Raw genomic sequence first — 18,035 nt, 5'->3', positions numbered from 1 at the left:
TAAAGTTGGTGTTGGATGAGTTTTGCAGCAGGCCCTGCGTCTGCAGCCAGGAATCCCACACAGCAGGGAAATATTAATGTTGTGTCCCAGTTGTTCTGTTTGTAGTTATTACCATCACATTGATAGATCATTTCAGTAATCAAACAAACAAAGGTTACAGGAAAATGTAGCATTATCGTGCATGTATGTACACTGAAACTTTGCATCTGCTAAACGTAAGGTGAAGAGCCGTTGGTGAGGACTGTGTGGTAAACAGCAGCTTTATCATCTTGTTACCAACCGCACTACCCATCCCCCCAAAAAAATGTTTATATCATTCCAGGCCTTCTCTGTCCTCCCTTGAAATAATTTGGACCTCAAATTTAACTTATGGATGAGCTGTGGGGGTAAAATACAATCAGTAACACTTCTACACAGTCAGATAGGAAAATAAGTACAACGGGTTTGGACAAAAGAGGACCCTGCATGAAATGGGTTTGGGCATTTTACCCAAAACAGGTGCAATGCAGCCAGACCCTGGCTCATCCCAGAAATGCTGACTCTATATTTCAACAAGAAATTGTAACAACATTAAGATTCTTTACTTGCCTATATATTCATTTAACATTTGATTCTCTCGTCAACAATTAATATGCCAATGTGATTGCCACATTATCTGCTGGTACATTGCTAGTGGACAATTACGCCGTGCACGAGGGTGTCCGACAGATGATAAGAGTTTGAGGATTTATGGTCTTGTCTGCTGTGTCAGACAGCCATAGGACATTTCAAATAATATCAGTAATCAACGCACTGCATTAGTTCGAACAGGAGTGGTAGAAAAAGACAAAAATGGATTTATCGATCCTTTGTCAATACACATTCATTTAACAAAAAGCAAATTATTAATGACAAAATGAGAACTAATCACTTTCAAACATTCAATTCAAATGCTTCAAGACAATAAGAAAAGCAATGACTACATAAGTTTGAAACAAATACTAAAAACATTTCATTCGTATTAAGCTATTGAAACATTTTAGTAAGGGCGCTGGTAACTTCCTGACATGCTTTGTCCTGACGTCATCTGGTTTGAGCGGTTATCCAATTCCGTGGAGCCTCCTTGACTGTGAAAAGGATTACAACAGGTTATTTATAAAAATTAAAAAGACAAAACATAAATTCTGCTTCAAACTGAGTACAAGGTCTGGAAATAAGCAAATAATAAATGTAAAGATTTCACACGCCCAGTCCAAGAACATGCCTTCTGACAATCCAAGTGACAGAAATTGGCACTACAACATTTTACTAAACACACAGCCACAAGAAATTCAGCACAGGTCATTCGGCCCATCGTACCCGTGTCAGTGCTCGCGTTACATTGGATCCATCTACTCTCATATCAATCCCCTTTAAAACAATTCTTTTGCAAGTTTATCTAATTTCCTCTAAAATGCTGAACACCTCAAAAATTTTCAGCTGATCAGAGAAAGCCAGCATGGATTTGTGAAAGGTTGGTTATGCCTGACAAACCTGATTGAATTTTGTGAGGAGGTGACTAACGTAGTGGACAGGGGAATGTCTATGGATGTTATTTATATGGACTTCCTGAAGGCATTAGTCCCACATAAGAGACTGTTAACTAAGGTAGAAGCCCATGGAATTGAAGGGAAATTATTGACCTGGTTAGGAAATTGGCTGAGCGACAGGTGACAGAGAGTAGGGATAATGGGTAGGTACTCGAATTGGCAGGGTGTGACTTGTAGTGTCACACAGTGTTGGGGCCTCAACTATTCACCATATTTATTAACGACTTAGATGATGGCATAGAAAGCCATATATCCAAGTTTGCCGATGACACAAAGAGAGGCGGCAGTGTAGATGAAAGCATAACATTACAAAGGACAAAGCTTGGGGACAGAGCAGCATGAATGCAATCAGAGTGGATCACAAGCAGAGTGGAAGAACTTGGTGAGAGCAGGAATTAGGTGGAGAGGAGGAAGGTGGTTGAGATGTCTAACTGAAAAGGTGGAGTGGAGCCAGCGAACCCACGGACTCTTGAGTAAATGGGCTCAGGAGCAGACCTGCGGGAGAGCGAGAGGAGCGGCCCGAGATAAAGGTAGCCCCGAGCGCCCAGAACAGGCAGCAAGCATGAGCGTCAGTGAGCGAGGTAAATAAACTAAAGTGATGTCAGCACAAGGGAAGGAGCTGATTGGTGAGTAGCTGGTGATTGATTTTTTTTTTAAGTCTTGAGTTTATTTCTATTAAGTTAGTTATAGAGACCTGCAGGGCACCTCAGTCCTGTGGAATGAACATCTTGTGCCATGTGGGAAATCCAGGACACTTCCCGCTTCTGTGTTTCGGAGCTTGAGCAGCAGCTGGTGTCACGGCGGTGCATCCCTGAGGGCACGTGGATAGCACGTTTCGAGAGGTGGTCACCCCGCAATGTAACATTGTACAGGCAGAGAGGGAATGGGTGACCACCAGAGAGACAAGGAGCACCATGCAGGTAGTGCAGCAGTTCCTTGAGCGCATCTCAATCTATAACCGATATCTGGTGAGGGCAATAGTCCACGTCACCATGGGTGGCTCAGCTGTACAGGGGAGAAGGAGGACGATCGGGAAAGCAATAGTGATAGGAGATTCAATAGTTAGGGGAACAGACAAGCGTTTCTGCGGCCGCAAACGTGACTCCAGGATGGTATATTGCCTGTCTGGTGCCAGGGTTAAGGATGTCACCGAGCGGCTACAGAACATTCTGAGGGGGAGGGTGAACAGCCTCGGTACCAACAAAATAGGTAGAAAGAGGGATGAGGTCCTGCAGGCAGATTTTAGGGAGCTAGGAAAGAGATTAAAAACAGGATCTTAAAGTTAAGTGTTTTTTGGATTACTCCCTGTGCCACGAGCTAGTGAGTACAGAAGAGATGCATGCATGGCTGAAGAGATGGCGCAGGAGGGAAGGGTTTAGATTCCTGGGACATTGGAACCAGTTCTAGTGGAGGTAGGACCTGTGCAGGATGGATGCAACCCTCGTGAAGGGTGTTGCTAGTGCTGTTGGGGAGGGTTTAAACTAATTTGGCAGGAGGATGGTCACTAGGATGTAGCATTAGAAAGGGGAAACATGGTGCAAATGGGAAGTACAGATAGCACTAGAGTATGAGATAGTATGGTATTAGGTGGATCAGACTAAGAGAGAATACAAGAAAGTCTAAGACAGGTTTACAGTGTATGTGTGTAAATGCACGAAGTGTGATAAATAAGGTCGGTGAGCTGCAGGCACAAATAGTCACACAGGACTATGACATCGTGCGATAACGGAGCCCTGACTCAATAAAGGGCAGGATTAGGTTCTAAATTTCCTGGATAGAGTGTTCAGGAAAGATAGGGAAGGAAAAAAAGGAGGTGGGGTGGCAGTGTTGATTAAGGAGAATGTTACTGTGCTGGAGAGGAGGTCATGGAGGGGTCAGGGACAGAATCTATATGGTTAGATTCGAGAAACAATAGAGGTGCCATTACACTACTAGGTGTATTCTATAGGCCACCAACTAGTGGGAAGGATATAGAGGAGCAAATTTGCAGAGAAATTACAGAGAGGTGCAAGAACTATCGAGTGTTATAATGGGGGACTTCAACTATCCTAATAGACTGGGATAGTAGTAGTGTAAAGGGCAGAGGGGGAAGAATTTATTGCTGGATTTGGTTCAGGGGGCTGAAGTACATCAAGTGAAGCAAGTGTCAGCAGAGGAACATTTAGAGAACAGTGATCATAGTATCATGAGGTTTAGATTAGCTATGGAAAAGGACAGGGAGCAAGCTAGAGTAAAAATACTTAATTACACAGGATATACGGCGCAGAAACAGGCTATTCGGCCCAACCAGTCCATGCCAGCATTTATGCTCTACTCGAGCCTCTTCACGATTTTTCCTCATCTAAATCTATCGGCAAAATCCTCTATTCCCTACACTCTCATATGCTTGTCTAGCCTCCCCTTAAATGCATCTATTCTATTCACTTCAACCATTCCCTGTGACAGCGAGTTCCACATTCTCACCACTCTTTGGGTAAAGATGTTTCTTCCGAATTCCCTATTGGATTTCTTGGTGACTATCTTATATTGATGGCCTCTAGTTATGCTCTTCCCCACAAGTGGAAACACTCTCTCTGTATCCACTCTTATCAAAACCTCTCATCATTTTAAAGACCTCTATTAGGTCACCCCTCGGTCTTCTTTTTTCAAGAGAAAAGAGACCCAGCCTGTTCATCCTTTCCTGATACGTATACCCTCGCATTTCTGGTATCATCCTTGTAAATCTTCTCTGCACCCTCTCTAGTGCCTCTATATCCTTTTTATAATATGGCAACCAAAACTGTATGCAGTGTGGTCTAACCAAGGTTCGATACAGGTTTAGCATTACTTCCCTACTTTTCAATTCTATATGTCAAGAAATAAACCCTAGTGCTTGGTTTGCTTTTTATGGCCTTGCTAAGCTGTGTGGCAACTTTTAGCGATTTGTGTATTTGTACTCCAAGATCCCTTTGTTCCTCTACCCCACCTAGACTCGCACCCTCCAAGTAATAAGTGACCTCCCTATTCTTTCGACCAAAATTAATACCTCACATTTATCTGTGTTGAACTTCATTTGCCAATGATAAGCCCATTCTTCAAGTTTATTATTGTCCTCCTATAAATTGTTGCAGTCCTCCTCAGTATTGACTATCCCCCCAATTTGGTGTCATCCGCAAATTTAGAATGTGTTTTTGATTCCAAAGTATGAATCATTAATATAAATTGTGAACAACATTGGTCCCAGCACTGATCCTTGTGGATCAACCATCTTCTGCCACTGTGAATAGCTACCTGTAATATATTGGCTTCATGGGTTCTTTGCTTAAGAATTCATAGCAAGACATTGCTATTAAGAACTAGTTGGTTTATTAGCAAAAGGTTTAACAATCACAACACACATTACAAGTTCATCTACCAGGCTCACAATCACCTGTGGATCCCCCGAACCCAATTGGCTGGGGTTTTATTCAGTCTTGTGAACATCACGTGACTGGTTAAGCCACTGCCAACTCAACAACTATTTTGGTAAAACTTTTAAATCAAGTGCCCCCCTTTTTTAAGGGCACCAAAACCCACAAATTAACAATTAAACATTAAAGGGAACCTTGTCAAATCAAATTAACATATTGTTCCCTGTTGAAATGATGTACTCCAGTCCCTCCGATGCCCACCTCTCGCGGAAGGCTGTAAGCGTACCGGTGGACACCACGTGCTCCATCTCCAGGGACACCCTGGCACAAACGTAGCCGCGGAAGAGAGGCAGGCAGTCGGGCTGAATGACCCCCTCTGCCTGGACCTGTGAATGGCCACCTTGGCCAGGCTCAGGAGCAGTACTATGAGGAGGCCCTCCGACCTGCCCGCTCCCCTCTGCACCGGGTGCCCAAAGATCAGGGGCATGGGACTGAAGTGTAGCCAAAAATCGAGGAGCAGCCCCTTCAAATAATGGAAGAGGGGTTGCAACCTCACACACTGTGGAACATGGATTCGTCAACAGCTCAACAACTATTTTGGTAGAAACTTTAAATCAAGTGCCTCCTTATTAAAGGGGCACTAGAACCGACAAATTAACAAATAAAACATTTTAAACAATAAATGGTCAAATTAAAATTTGGTTGCCGGGGTGATGATGCACTCCAGTCCCTCGGTGTCCACCTCTCGCGGAAGGCCACGAGCGTACCGGTGGACACCGCGTGCTCCATCTCCAGGGACATCCTGGCACGAATGTAACCGCATAAGAGAGGCAGGCAGTCGGGCTAAACGACCCCCTTAACCGCCCTCTGCCTGGACCGGCTGATTGCCCCCTTGGCTATGCCCAGGAGCAGTCCTACGAGGAGGCCCCCTGACCTGCCCGCTCCCCTCCGCACAGGATGCCCAAAGATCGGGGCTTGGGACTGAAGTGCAGCCAAAAATCAAGGAGTAGACCCTTCAAACAATGGAAGAGGGGCTGCAACCTCACACACTGTACATATACATGCAACACAGATTCATCAACAGCTCTACAACCCTGTGAGTATACTCACAGGTGCATACATTACACTGCCTTTTACCCCTACTCTCTGCTTTGTCTTGAAGCTACTAGCGATCCATTCTGCTACCTGTCCCCTGACTCTGCATTCTCTGATCTTGTTCATCATTATGGGGTCTATCTATTGCATTACCACTGTCTACTCTCTCGTTACCTGTTCAGAAAATTCAATGAGGTTGGTCAAACGAGACTTTCCCTTTTGAAATTCATGCTGACTATTCGTTATATTTTTGGTTTCTAGATGTTCTTCTATCTTCTATTTATAATTGGAGGATGGCCAATTTCAGTGGGTTGAAAATGGATCTGGACCGGGTAAATTGGAATCAAAGATTGGCAGGCAAAACTGTAATCCAAAAATGGGCTGCCTTTAAAGAGGAAATGGTTCGGGTACAGTCGAAATATATTCCGTGGGGAAAGGTAAGGCTCCCTGGATGACGAAAGAGATAGAAAGTAAGATGAAACAGAAAAATGACAGATATCAAGATGAGAATACAAGTGAGAACCAGGCTGAATATAGAAAGTTCAGAGGGGAAGTGAAAAATGAACTAAGAGGGTCAAAGAGAGAGTCTGAGAATAGATTGGCAGCTAACATAAAAGGTTATTCAATGTCTTCTATAGGCATATAAATAGTTAACGGGTAGCAAGAGGGATGGAACCAAAGAGGAGACCTACACATGGAGGCAGGAGGCATGGCTGAGGTGCTCAATGAGTACTTTGCATCTGTATTTACCAAGGAAGAACATGCTGCTGAAGTCATAATCAAAGAGGAGGTAGTTGAGATACTGAATGGGATAAAAAAATGATAAAGAGGTACTAGAAAAGCTGGCTGTACTTAAAGTAGATAAGTCACCAGAACCGGATGGGATGCATCCTAGGATGCTGAGGGAAGTAAAGGTGGAAACTGCAGAGGTACTGGCCATAATCTTCCAATTCTCCTTAGACACGGGGGTGGTGCCAGAGGACTGGAGAATTCCAAACATTATACGCTTGTTCAAAAAAGGATGTAAGGACAAACCCAGTAACTACAGGCCAATCAGTTTAACCTCGGTAATGGGGAAGCTTTTACAAACGATAATCCAGAACAAAATTAACAGTCACTTGGACAAGTGTGGATTTGTTAAAGGCTAACTGTGTTTAACCAAATTGACAAGTCTTTTGACGAGCTAACAGAGAGGGTTGATATGCGCAATGTGGTTGATGTGGTGTACTTGGACTTCCGAAAGGTGTTTGATAAGTGCCACATAATAGGCTTGCCAGCAATTTGAAGCCCATGGAATAAAAGGGACAGTGGCAGCATGGATACAGAATTGGCTAAGTGACAGGAAACAGAGAGTAGTGGTGAACGGTTGTTTATTGGATTGGAGGAAGGTATACAGTGGTGTTCCCCGGGGGTCAGTTCTAGGACCACTGCTTCTCTTGATATATGACTTGGGTGTACAGGGCACAATTTCAAAAATTGCAGATGATTCAAAACTTGAAAGTACAGTGAACAGTGAGGAGGATAGTGATAGACTTCAAGAGGACGGAGACAAGCTGGTGGAATGGGCAGACACAGGGCAGATGAAATTTAACGCAGAGAAGTGCAAAATGATACATGTTAGTAGGAAGAACAAGGCGAGGCAATATAAACTAAAGAGCACAATTCTAAAGCAACAAAGTTATGATGAACCATTGTAAAACACTGCTCTCACCTCAACTGGTGTACTATATCTAATTCTGGGCCCCGCACTTTAGGAAGGATGTGAAGGCCTTGGAGAGGGTGCAGAAAAGATTTACAAGAGTGGTTCCAGGAATGAGGAACTTCAGTTACATGGATAGGCTGGATAAAGCTGGGGTTGTTCTCCTTAGAGCAGAGAAGGTTGAGAGATTTAATAAAGGTGTTCAAAATGATGAGGGGTCTAGACAGAGTAGAAACAAGACGAAAATTCTTTCCATTATTTATTCTATCTGTTCTGAAAATGCATTTAAGGAGGACGGCAACTTAGCTGCTTCACTCCATGGAAGTGTGGAGGGGAATCGTTGAAGGAAGTGGCATTTGTTCCAGGGTAATGTCATTGGCAGAAGGGTCGAGAACCAGAGGACACAGATTTAAGGTGATTGGCAGAACCAAAGATGACATGAGGAAAATCTTTTTTACGTAGCGAATGGTTAGGATCTGGAATGTACTGCCTGAGAAGGAGGTGGAGGCAGATTCAATCGTGGCTTTCAAAAAGGGAATTGGATAAGTACCCGAAGGAAATAAATTTGCAGGACTACAGGGAAAGGGCGTGAGTGGGACTAGATGAGGTGCATGACAGACTGAATGGCCTCCTTCTGTGCTGCAACCATTCTATATTGACAGATTAAGTGAATGGGCAAAACTGTGGCAAATGGATTTCAAATGTAGGCAAATGTGAGGTCATCCACTTTTGGACCTAAAAAGGATAGAACAGGGTACTTTCTAAATGGTGAAGAGCTAAAAACAGCAGATGTCCAAAGAGGCTTGGGTGTCCAGGTACATAGATCATTAACATGTACAGAAAATAATCAAAAAGCCTAATGGGATGCTGACCTTTATATCTGGAGGACTAGAATACAAAGGGTAGAAGTTATGCTGCAACTCTACAAAGTGCTGGTTAGACCTCACCTGGAGTACTCTGGGCAATTCTGGGCAGCACACCTTAGGGAGGATATATTGGTCTTGGAGGGAAGCAGCGTAGGTTTATTAGGCTGATACCCGGACTTCAACGGTGAAGTTACGCAGAGAAGTTACACAAATTAGGTTTGTATTCCCTAGAATTTAGACGGTTATGGGATGATCTGATTCAATTTTTCGAGATATTAAGGGGAACGAATGAGGCAAATAGAGAGAAACTATTTTTGCTGGTTGGGGATTCTAGGACTAGTGGGGCATAATCTAAAAATTAGAGCCAGGCCTTTCAGAGTGAAATTAAAAAACACTTCTACACACAGGGCGGTAGAAGTTTGGAACTCTCTTGACCAAATGGTAATTAAAGCTAGATCAATTGTTAATTTTAAATCAGAGATTGATATTATGGGATATGGGCCGAAGACGGGTATATGGAGTTAGGTCCTAGATCAGTCAGAATGGCAGAGCAGGCTCGAGGGGCTACTTGGCCTACTCCTGTTCCTGTGTTCCTACTAATTTAGCTTCAATTGCATCTTATGGTTATGCATTCCATATTCTAATAATCTTTTGTGTGAATTCCTCTACTCCATTCATTCTTCAAATATGAGTCCTAGTCTTATGCCCTCGTTACAGATTCAGTGAGCAATGGAATTAATCGTTTTCTATTTACCCTCTTAAATCCATTCAAATCTCTGATCACATTAGATCTGCTCAACCTTCTTGGCACCAGTGAAAGTATTCCTAGTTTTCTCCAAGTCGCTCATAATATCTCCTTATACCTAGCAAATTCCTTCAGGTAGGCATAGAGTAAGCTGCCTTCAATGAGATCACCACAGCCCACAGAAGTCCTTGTACGGGGTGGGGAGAGGAACTGGTTGCAAAGGGTGGGGTGGGAAGTAGCACAAGTAGTTGCAGCGGGTGGGGGGAACAGTACAAGGTCTGGGGGTGCAGCATTTGGAGAACATTTTTACTGGGTCGGATGGAAGAAGCCTTTCACTGAGCAAGACTCCACATGGCCGCGGTGTCCAATTGTCCGAGCAGTGGGGAATGTTATGATGTGCCATCCCAATCTTTGCTTGTGAAATGGGGGAGCCCGCCTGCCCGAGGCTAGACTACAGAACAAGAGCTGGACATGGTATTAAGACTGGCTGTAGTTCTAGGTAGCAAGGGAACTGGGATCTTAATAGAGGTGGGTGTAAAGAGGCTGGGTTACTAAAGCTGTTCCAACAGGAACCTTTTTTTTGCCCTTGATATGCACTGCCATCCAGTGGATTGTTATGGAGCTGCATGCCGACAGGACTTTCACCACTACAGATGCCAAACATAACATGGTACTGTAGGTATATGCTGACACTTTATAACTGAGGTTGCATGACCGAGGGTAGAGAGAAACCATTTCTGCTCGTTGGCGAGTCTAAGACTAGGGGGCATAGTCTAAAAATTAAAACCAGATCTTTCAGGAGTGAAGTTAGGAAACTCTTCTAAACGCAATAGATTGAAGAAGTTTGGAACTCTCCTCCGAAAATAGCATTTGATGCAAGGTCAATTGTTAATTTTAAATCTGAGATTTTTAGGTTTTTGTTAACCAAAGGTCTAAAGGGATATGGGGCAAAGGTGGGTATATGGAGTTAGGTCAAAGATTAGCAATGGTCTCACTGAATGGCAGAACAGGTTCTAGGGGCTAAATGGCCTCCTCCTCTTCCTATGAAGCTAGATAAACATGAGTGATAAAGGTGCTGATAGGGTAAGATAAAGTAAGGTGAGAGGAGGCTTGTGTAGAGCATAAAGGCTGGCATAGACCTGTTGGGCCTGTTCCTGTGCTATAAAATGCTATGTAATTCTACTCTGCGTTCTTTCAGCCGTTCCTCTTTCCATGCCAGCACGTCACCTTTAATTATACAGGATTAATCTTTGCTATAAGCCACTTCTGAAAGTTCAACCAACTCGCTATATTACTTTGTCTACATGCTTGGTAAGTTCTTCAAGCATTCGATTAGGTAAGTGATATCTTCTTTACAGATCTGTATTCACCTGGTTTATCCCTTTCCCCTTTTTTTGAACAGAAGCGTTACATTCTCCAGCCTCTCATCCTTTGGTACAATTTCACAGAGGTTGGAATGAATTTCTCGATGTGCTACAGTGTCTGTCGCTTCCACCAATGCATCTATCCAGCTCCTTAGGAGTCTCGCATGATGCATATAAAGTATTTCAATAGCACAGCAACAGGGTTTCTCCAAACAGGATGTTACATACAGTGTAGCCTTCAACCAATAAAGTCACCAGGACCGGATGGGCTGCATCCAATAAAGTCTCAACTGTTGGAGTTTGTGTAAATTGCATCAATGAGAAAGACTGAAGCCTGGGACAAATGATTGTTGGGATGTTTCTTTATTTTACATGGCTGTGGTCACTTAAGCTCACTGGTCCATTACTTAAAATGACGATGCTTTATGAGGCATGGAGGTATGGGGGTGACCGAGGAAAGGAGTCCTATTTGGACAATTAAAAATTGTCGCTTCCCAATTTGTTTTGCCTCCCTCTGTCCTCTCTCCTTGGCGCCCATACTTTCTTTCACCATCTCTGTGCCCTTGTTTCAAACCCTTTTGGCAACTCTATCCTGCGTCATCTATTCTGTGTTTCTCTGATCTTTTTTTCCATTTGTTGTGGATGACCTGAGGGCATTAAGACTCAACTACGTAGTGTGGGACTGGCGTCACATGGAGGCCCAGGCCAGGGAGGGGTGGGACTGTAGTCATATGGATGTCCAGACCAGGGAGGGGTGGGACTGTAGTCATATGGAGGTCCAGACCAGGGAGGGGTGGCATGTTTCCTCCCCTGCAGGACATTATTTGGGTTTGTACAACAATCTAGCGGCTTTTCTTGGTCATTGTCTTACGCCAGCCCACAAATTACAACATTTACTGAATTCAATTTCACAAACTGCCGTGGCTGATGGTCTAGAGTTGCTAGCCCAGTACCATAACCTCGAGGCTACTGCAGCCAAGGTGTGCATCTTACACATATTCCTGTACTGAATTTCTATCTTTAGGGCACTTAGCCAAATAGTGCTTTGTCAGAGGCAGGGGATATTGCAACACACACAGGTATAATAGAAACCAGAGTTGGGGCCGAGGCTGAGAGGGAAGGGTGGTTCTGGACCCGGAAGCTGGAGCATTATAGAAGCAAAGCAGGCATCACAGGATCACGGTGCAAGGGAGATTAGGTGGTGGAAAAAGGACCACTGTGTGATGCTGTTCTTTAGCGTTTAGGAACAAGCCAGGAGGCAGGGGCATATCAAGGTGCTGCTACAGACTGACACCATGAGCTTCCGTCAGTGTTAGATCAGCTGATCAATGGACCGTCCAAGTGCTGCTTCTGCTATTGATCCAACTATTCTTTGAAGGAGCGCTGCACAAATCAGCCAATCGTCCAGTCCTGAAGTTGGAACCTTGTCTGCCAGCTTCAACCTGCTCATGGTTTACCTCAGCATCTTCCAGTGCCCCTGACTTAGGGAGTGGGTTCAGAGTTCAAATCAGGTAGAAGCATATCAAGCAGCAGGTCCTGGACATGCAGAGAGCTGTGGAGAAAAAGCCTCTTAAAAGTGCTGCAAAGGAGAGAGCGGAGCTTGAGTACTGGGGACAGACCTTGGTGGGGGACAAAGGTACTGGAGCAGGGCTGATGCACTCAGATTAGGCCTGGATGGAATAAAGAGAACAGACAGGAGGTACAGCGGTCACAGGGCAAGCACAGAGCTCGCACAGCTTACACAGCAAACCTAGGAGCGGACAGAACAAACATGTGGAGAGGCAGAGTGGATGAAATACCCTGGGGAAGTGGTACTGAAAAAAAGTTGCTGTCTTTTCCCAATGATCTGCTTGGCCTGCACGGTCACATGATCATCACAATGCAACAATCAGATATAGTGCAGGGTTGTATGGCATGGTGGGTAGCAAACTGTGCCCTTTCAGCCCTGCAATCAAACCCAGTGCAGACAATACTGAAGCCTTCCAGCACTGGGGCTCAGGGGGGGCAGGAAAACAGCGCACACACTTTCCACTCTGGGACTGAGGTGCATATTCAGCCCATACTGAAGAGGATTACAATTATTTCTGTCTACTAGAGGGAAGGGTCCGACGTAAAACTAAACTGGAACTTGCTTCCTAAAAGGTGCAGGTGTAACATAATAACGGTGATAATTTGGCACAAATTGACAGTAAAATTGTGGCGAGAGAGAGATCTGGCAAATGGAAAAATGCACCAGATAAAATTGCAACCTTCATTTCAAGTCCAAGCACCAAAGCCATTCTGATGTGAAATGCTTATATGGTGGAACATTAAGGTAGACACATTAAAATGAATAAAACACTCAACACAAGGGTTAAACGCCAATTGTGCTTATCCATATTGCCAAACTTGGAATGAAGCACATGGACAGATACTTTATCAAATCAGGGTTCACAGATACAACAATCAGCATTTTTAATAAGAACTTGATGTTTTCCTGAAGTGTAGCCAAGAAGTGATTTTTGTGCTACTTACTGCTGCAGTCCTCCTCCACTTCCTCTCTGCGTACTGTAAGCTGCCCCTGACTGGCTAGACATGCTCCGGGAATCTCCACCTGCAACAGCAGTAGGTCAGTGACTAACCTTCACACTCACAATTAGTCATTCAAAAAGCATGCAGGCATTTCAAGGAACATACAAGGCCAGTGAATCACCAATTTCACCCAAATTAAACAAGGCCCAACAAATAGCTACAAGATTCCAGTTTTTTACCATCATTATATCTCAACCTTCAGTTTACTGTATTATATGGCATTACATCCATGGTTCCCTCAAAGAAGAGTCTGTTCCCATGGTTGATGTGCAACACGGGAGGGGGTTGGTTTTCTCCCTTGTACTTTGACCTTTCCGCAGAGCAGCAGGAAAATCCCCCTCGCGCTCTGACTATATGCCTTTGCTGTTCTCTGTGCCTGCTCGTGGTATACCGGGGGGAGCAGACACACGATCCAGTTGGGTCACGCTTTCGTCAGGGGATCCGTTGGTGGCGGGGGGGGGGCGGAAAGAAAGGGAGCGAGGGAGACTGGGGGGGGGGGGGGGGAGAGGGCGAGGGAGACTGGGGGGGGGGGGGAAGAGGGCGAGGGAGACTGGGGGAGGGAGGGAAGAGAGAGAGGGAGACTGGGGGGGGGGAAAGAGGGCGAGGGAGACTGGGGGGGAGGGAAGAGAGAGAGGGAGACTGGGGGGGAGGGAAGAGAGAGAGGGAGACTGGGGGGGAGGGAAGAGAGAGAGGGAGACTGGGGGGGGGGAAAGAGGGCGAGGGAGACTGGGGGAGGGAGGGAGAGGGAGACGGGGGGGGGGGAAAGAGGGCGAGGGAGACTGGGGGAGGGAGGGAGAGGGAGACGGGGGGGGGGGGGAGGAGAGGGCGAGGGAGACTGGGGGCGGGGGGAAGAGAGGGTGAGGGAGACTGGGGGGTGGGGGGGGGGGAAAGAGGGAGACTGGGGGGGAAGAGGGTGAGGGAGACTAGGGGGAGAGGGAGTCTGAGGAGAGAGCGAGAGGGATACTGGGGAGAGAAAGAGGGAGACTAGTGGAGAGAGAGAAGGAAGGGAGACGGGGGAGAGGGAGTCTGAGGAAAGAGCAAGAGGGATACTGGGGAGAGAAAGAGGGAGACTGGTGGAGAGAGAGACTGGTCACGAAGGTTAAAGCCAATGGGATCCAGGTCAAAGTGCTAGTTGGATCCAAAATTGGCTCAGAGGTAGGATGCAAAGGGTAATGGGTGATGGATGTTTTTGCGACTGGAAGGATGATTCCAGGGGGGTTCCGCAGGGTTCAGTGCTGGGTCCCTTGCTTTTTGTGGTATATATCAATGATTTAGATTTGAATATAAGGAGTATCATTAAGAAGTTTGCAGATGAGACTAAAATTGGCTGTGTGGTTGATAATGAAGAGGAAAGTCATGGACTGCAGGAGGATATCAATCTACTGGTCAGGTGGGCAGAGCAGTGGCAAATGGAATTTAATTTGGAGAAGTGCGAGGTGATGCACTTTTTTGAAGGGCTGATCAGGAAAGGGGACACCACCGCAGGTCGGGAGTATAAACGGGCTGGAGCATGCCACTATTTCTTCCAGCTCGAACTGCTCCAAGTGTGCGACGACATTGAGGTGGGTGAATGGGTGATATCATCAAAACCCAGGTCACCGTTTGGAGGGCAGGCAGGAACATCGGTGAAGCCCAGGTACAGCAGAGGAGCGGGAATGTCGGGGCAGATGAGCGGTGAGAGATCGTGGAGGGGGTGCACCGAATGTCTGAGGCGGAGAAGCGGCGAGAGATCGAGGCAGAAATGCAGCAAATGATCGAGGCGGGGGAGCAGTGAGTGATCGTGGCGGAGGTGTGGCAAATGTTTGATGTGGAGTTGCGGTGAGAGATCGTGGCGGAGGTACGGCAAATGAGGGTACAGGGCCCTCGCCAGCCCACACTGCGATATGTGTGCGCACGAGGTCCACGCAGCAGAGCAGGACTCCAGTCGTCCTGATTAACCCTTGCCACTGGATTAAGGCCTAGCTCTGTCAAGCCCATGTGCAACGGTCACCATACATTTAAAAAAAAATCCACGCACAAGCATCTTCCACCCCTGGAGTTCACAACTGGAATATCGGTTCCTTCATTGAAACATCTGCAAACTCATCCATTTTGGTGTGGAAGCAAATCATCCTCGTTCGAGAGACTGCCTATGATACACATTAGGCAGCAGGCCACTTAATGGCGTAGATGAACAAAGGGACCTTGGAGTGCTTGTCCACAGATCCCTGAAAGTGGGCAGGCCAGGTGGATAAAGTGGTTAAGAAGGCATACGGAATGCTTGCCTTTATTAGCCGAGGCATAGAATACAAGGCCAGGGAGGTTATGCTTAAATTGTATAATACTCTGATTAGGCCACAGCTGGAGTACTGCGTGCAGTTCTGGTCGCCGTATTGTAGGAAGGATGTGATTGCACTAGAGAGGGTGCAGAGGAGATTTAGTAGGATTCTGCCTGGAATGGAGAATCTTAACTATGAGGACAGATTGGATAGGCTGGGTTTGTTCTCATTGGAACAGAAGAGGTTGACAGGAGACCTCATTGAGGTGTACAAAATTTTGAGGGGCCGAGATACAGTGGATAGCAAGGGCACATCTCCATTGGTGGAGGGGTCAATTAGGAGGGCTCATAGTTTTAAGGTGGAAGCTTCAGAGGGGATTTGAGATGGGGGGGGGGGGGGCTTCTTCACACAGAGGATTGTGGGGGTCTGGAACTCACTGCCTGGAAGGGTGATGGATGCAGAAACCCTCACCACATTTAAAAGGTTACAGACCTAGAAGCTGGTAAGTGGGATTAGAAACATAGAAACATAGAAAATAGGTGCAGGAGTAGGCCATTCGGCCCTTCTAGCCTGCACCGCCATTCAATGAGTTCATGGCTGAACATTCAACTTCAGTACCCCATTCCTGCTTTCTCGCCATACCCCTTGATCCCCCTAGCAGTAAGGACCTCATCTAACTCCTTTTTGAATATATTTAGTGAATTGGCCTCAACAACTTTCTGTGGTAGAGAATTCCACAGGTTCACCACTCTCTGGGTGAAGAAGTTCCTCCGCATCTCGGTCCTAAATGGCTTACCCCTTATCCTTAGACTGTGACCCCTGGTTCTGGACTTCCCCAACATTGGGAACATTCTTCCTGCATCTAACCTGTCTAACCCCGTCAGAATTTTATATGTTTCTATGAGGTCCCCTCTCATTCTTCTGAACTCCAGTGAATACAAGCCCAGTTGATCCAGTCTTTCTTGATAGGTCAGTCCCGCCATCCCGGGAATCAGTCTGGTGAACCTTCGCTGCACTCCCTCAATAGCAAGAATGTCCTTCCTCAGGTTAGGAGACCAAAACTGTACACAATACTCCAGGTGTGGCCTCACCAATGCCCTGTACAACTGTAGCAACACCTCCCTGCCCCTGTACTCAAATCCCCTTGCTATGAAGGCCAACATGCCATTTGCTTTCTTAACCGCCTGCTGCACCTGCATGCCAACCTTCAATGACTGATGTACCATGACACCCAGGTCTCTTTGCACCTGCCCTTTTCCTAATCTGTCACCATTCAGATAATAGTCTGTCTCTCTGTTTTTACCACCAAAGTGGATAACCTCACATTTATCCACATTATACTTCATCTGCCATGCATTTGCCCACTCACCTAACCTATCCAAGTCGCTCTGCAGCCTCACAGCATCCTCCTCGCAGCTCACACTGCCACCCAACTTAGTGTCATCCGCAAATTTGGAGATACTACATTTAATCCCCTCATCTAAATCATTAATGTACAGTGTAAACAGCTGGGGCCCCAGCACAGAACCTTGCGGTACCCCACTAGTCACTACCTGCCATTCTGAAAAGTACCCATTTACTCCTACTCTTTGCTTCCTGTCTGACAACCAGTTCTCAATCCATGTCAGTACACTACCCCCAATCCCATGTGCTCTAACTTTGCACATCAATCTCTTGTGTGGGACCTTGTCGAACGCCTTCTGAAAGTCCAAATATACCACATCAACTGGTTCTCCCTTATCCACTCTACTGGAAACATCCTCAAAAAATTCCAGAAGATTTGTCAAGCATGATTTCCCTTTCACAAATCCATGCTGACTTGGACCTATCATGTCACCTCTTTCCAAATGCACTGCTATGACATCCTTAATAATTGATTCCATCATTTTACCCACTACCGATGTCAGGCTGACCGGTCTATAATTCCCTGTTTTCTCTCTCCCTCCTTTTTTAAAAAGTGGGGTTACATTGGCTACCCTCCACTCCATAGGAACTGATCCAGAGTCAATGGAATGTTGGAAAATGACTGTCAACGCATCCACTATTTCCAAGGCCACCTCCTTAAGTACTCTGGGATGCAGTCCATCAGGCCCTGGGGATTTATCGGCCTTCAATCCCATCAATTTCCCCAACACAATTTCCCGGCTAATAAGGATTTCCCTCAGTTCCTCCTCCTTACTAGACCCCCCGACCCCTTTTATAACCGGAAGGTTGTTCGTGTCCTCCTTCGTGAATACCGAACCAAAGTACTTGTTCAATTGGTCCGCCATTTCTTTGTTCCCCGTTATGACTTCCCCTGATTCTGACTGCAGGGGACCTACGTTTGTCTTTACTAACCTTTTTCTCTTTACATATCTATAGAAACTTTTGCAATCCGTCTTAATGTTCCCTGCAAGCTTCTTCTCATACTCCATTTTCCCTGCCCTAATCAAACCCTTTGTCCTCCTCTGCTGAGTTCTAAATTTCTCCCAGTCCCCAGG

At 45.8% G+C, this 18,035-nt stretch overlaps 1 protein-coding gene across 3 annotated transcripts in view; it reads right to left on the bottom strand.

Annotated features, from left to right (window-relative positions):
- Window positions 1-559: 559 nt before the first annotated feature.
- LOC139228726 (scaffold attachment factor B1-like) overlaps window positions 560-18,035 on the bottom strand; it is a 122,772-nt gene continuing 105,296 nt past the window's right edge. For 2 of the 3 annotated variants that reach the window (XM_070860015.1, XM_070860016.1), the window contains exons 18-19: window positions 13,241-13,319; window positions 560-1,106 (exon numbers count right to left, since the gene is read on the bottom strand). In XM_070860015.1, coding sequence (XP_070716116.1) covers window positions 1,019-1,106; window positions 13,241-13,319 — 167 coding nt within the window. In that variant the 3' untranslated portion in view covers window positions 560-1,018. Of the gene's footprint in view, window positions 1,107-4,894; window positions 12,279-13,240; window positions 13,320-18,035 lie in introns of those variants that run through there. The other variant, XM_070860017.1, reaches the window with a different exon arrangement.

Source organism: Pristiophorus japonicus, chromosome 18 (assembly GCF_044704955.1).
Source record: "Pristiophorus japonicus isolate sPriJap1 chromosome 18, sPriJap1.hap1, whole genome shotgun sequence".
Lineage (NCBI taxonomy): Eukaryota > Metazoa > Chordata > Chondrichthyes > Pristiophoridae > Pristiophorus > Pristiophorus japonicus.
The sequence above is the reverse complement of the archived record's forward strand: the minus strand, read 5'-3'. Positions and strand labels throughout refer to the sequence as shown.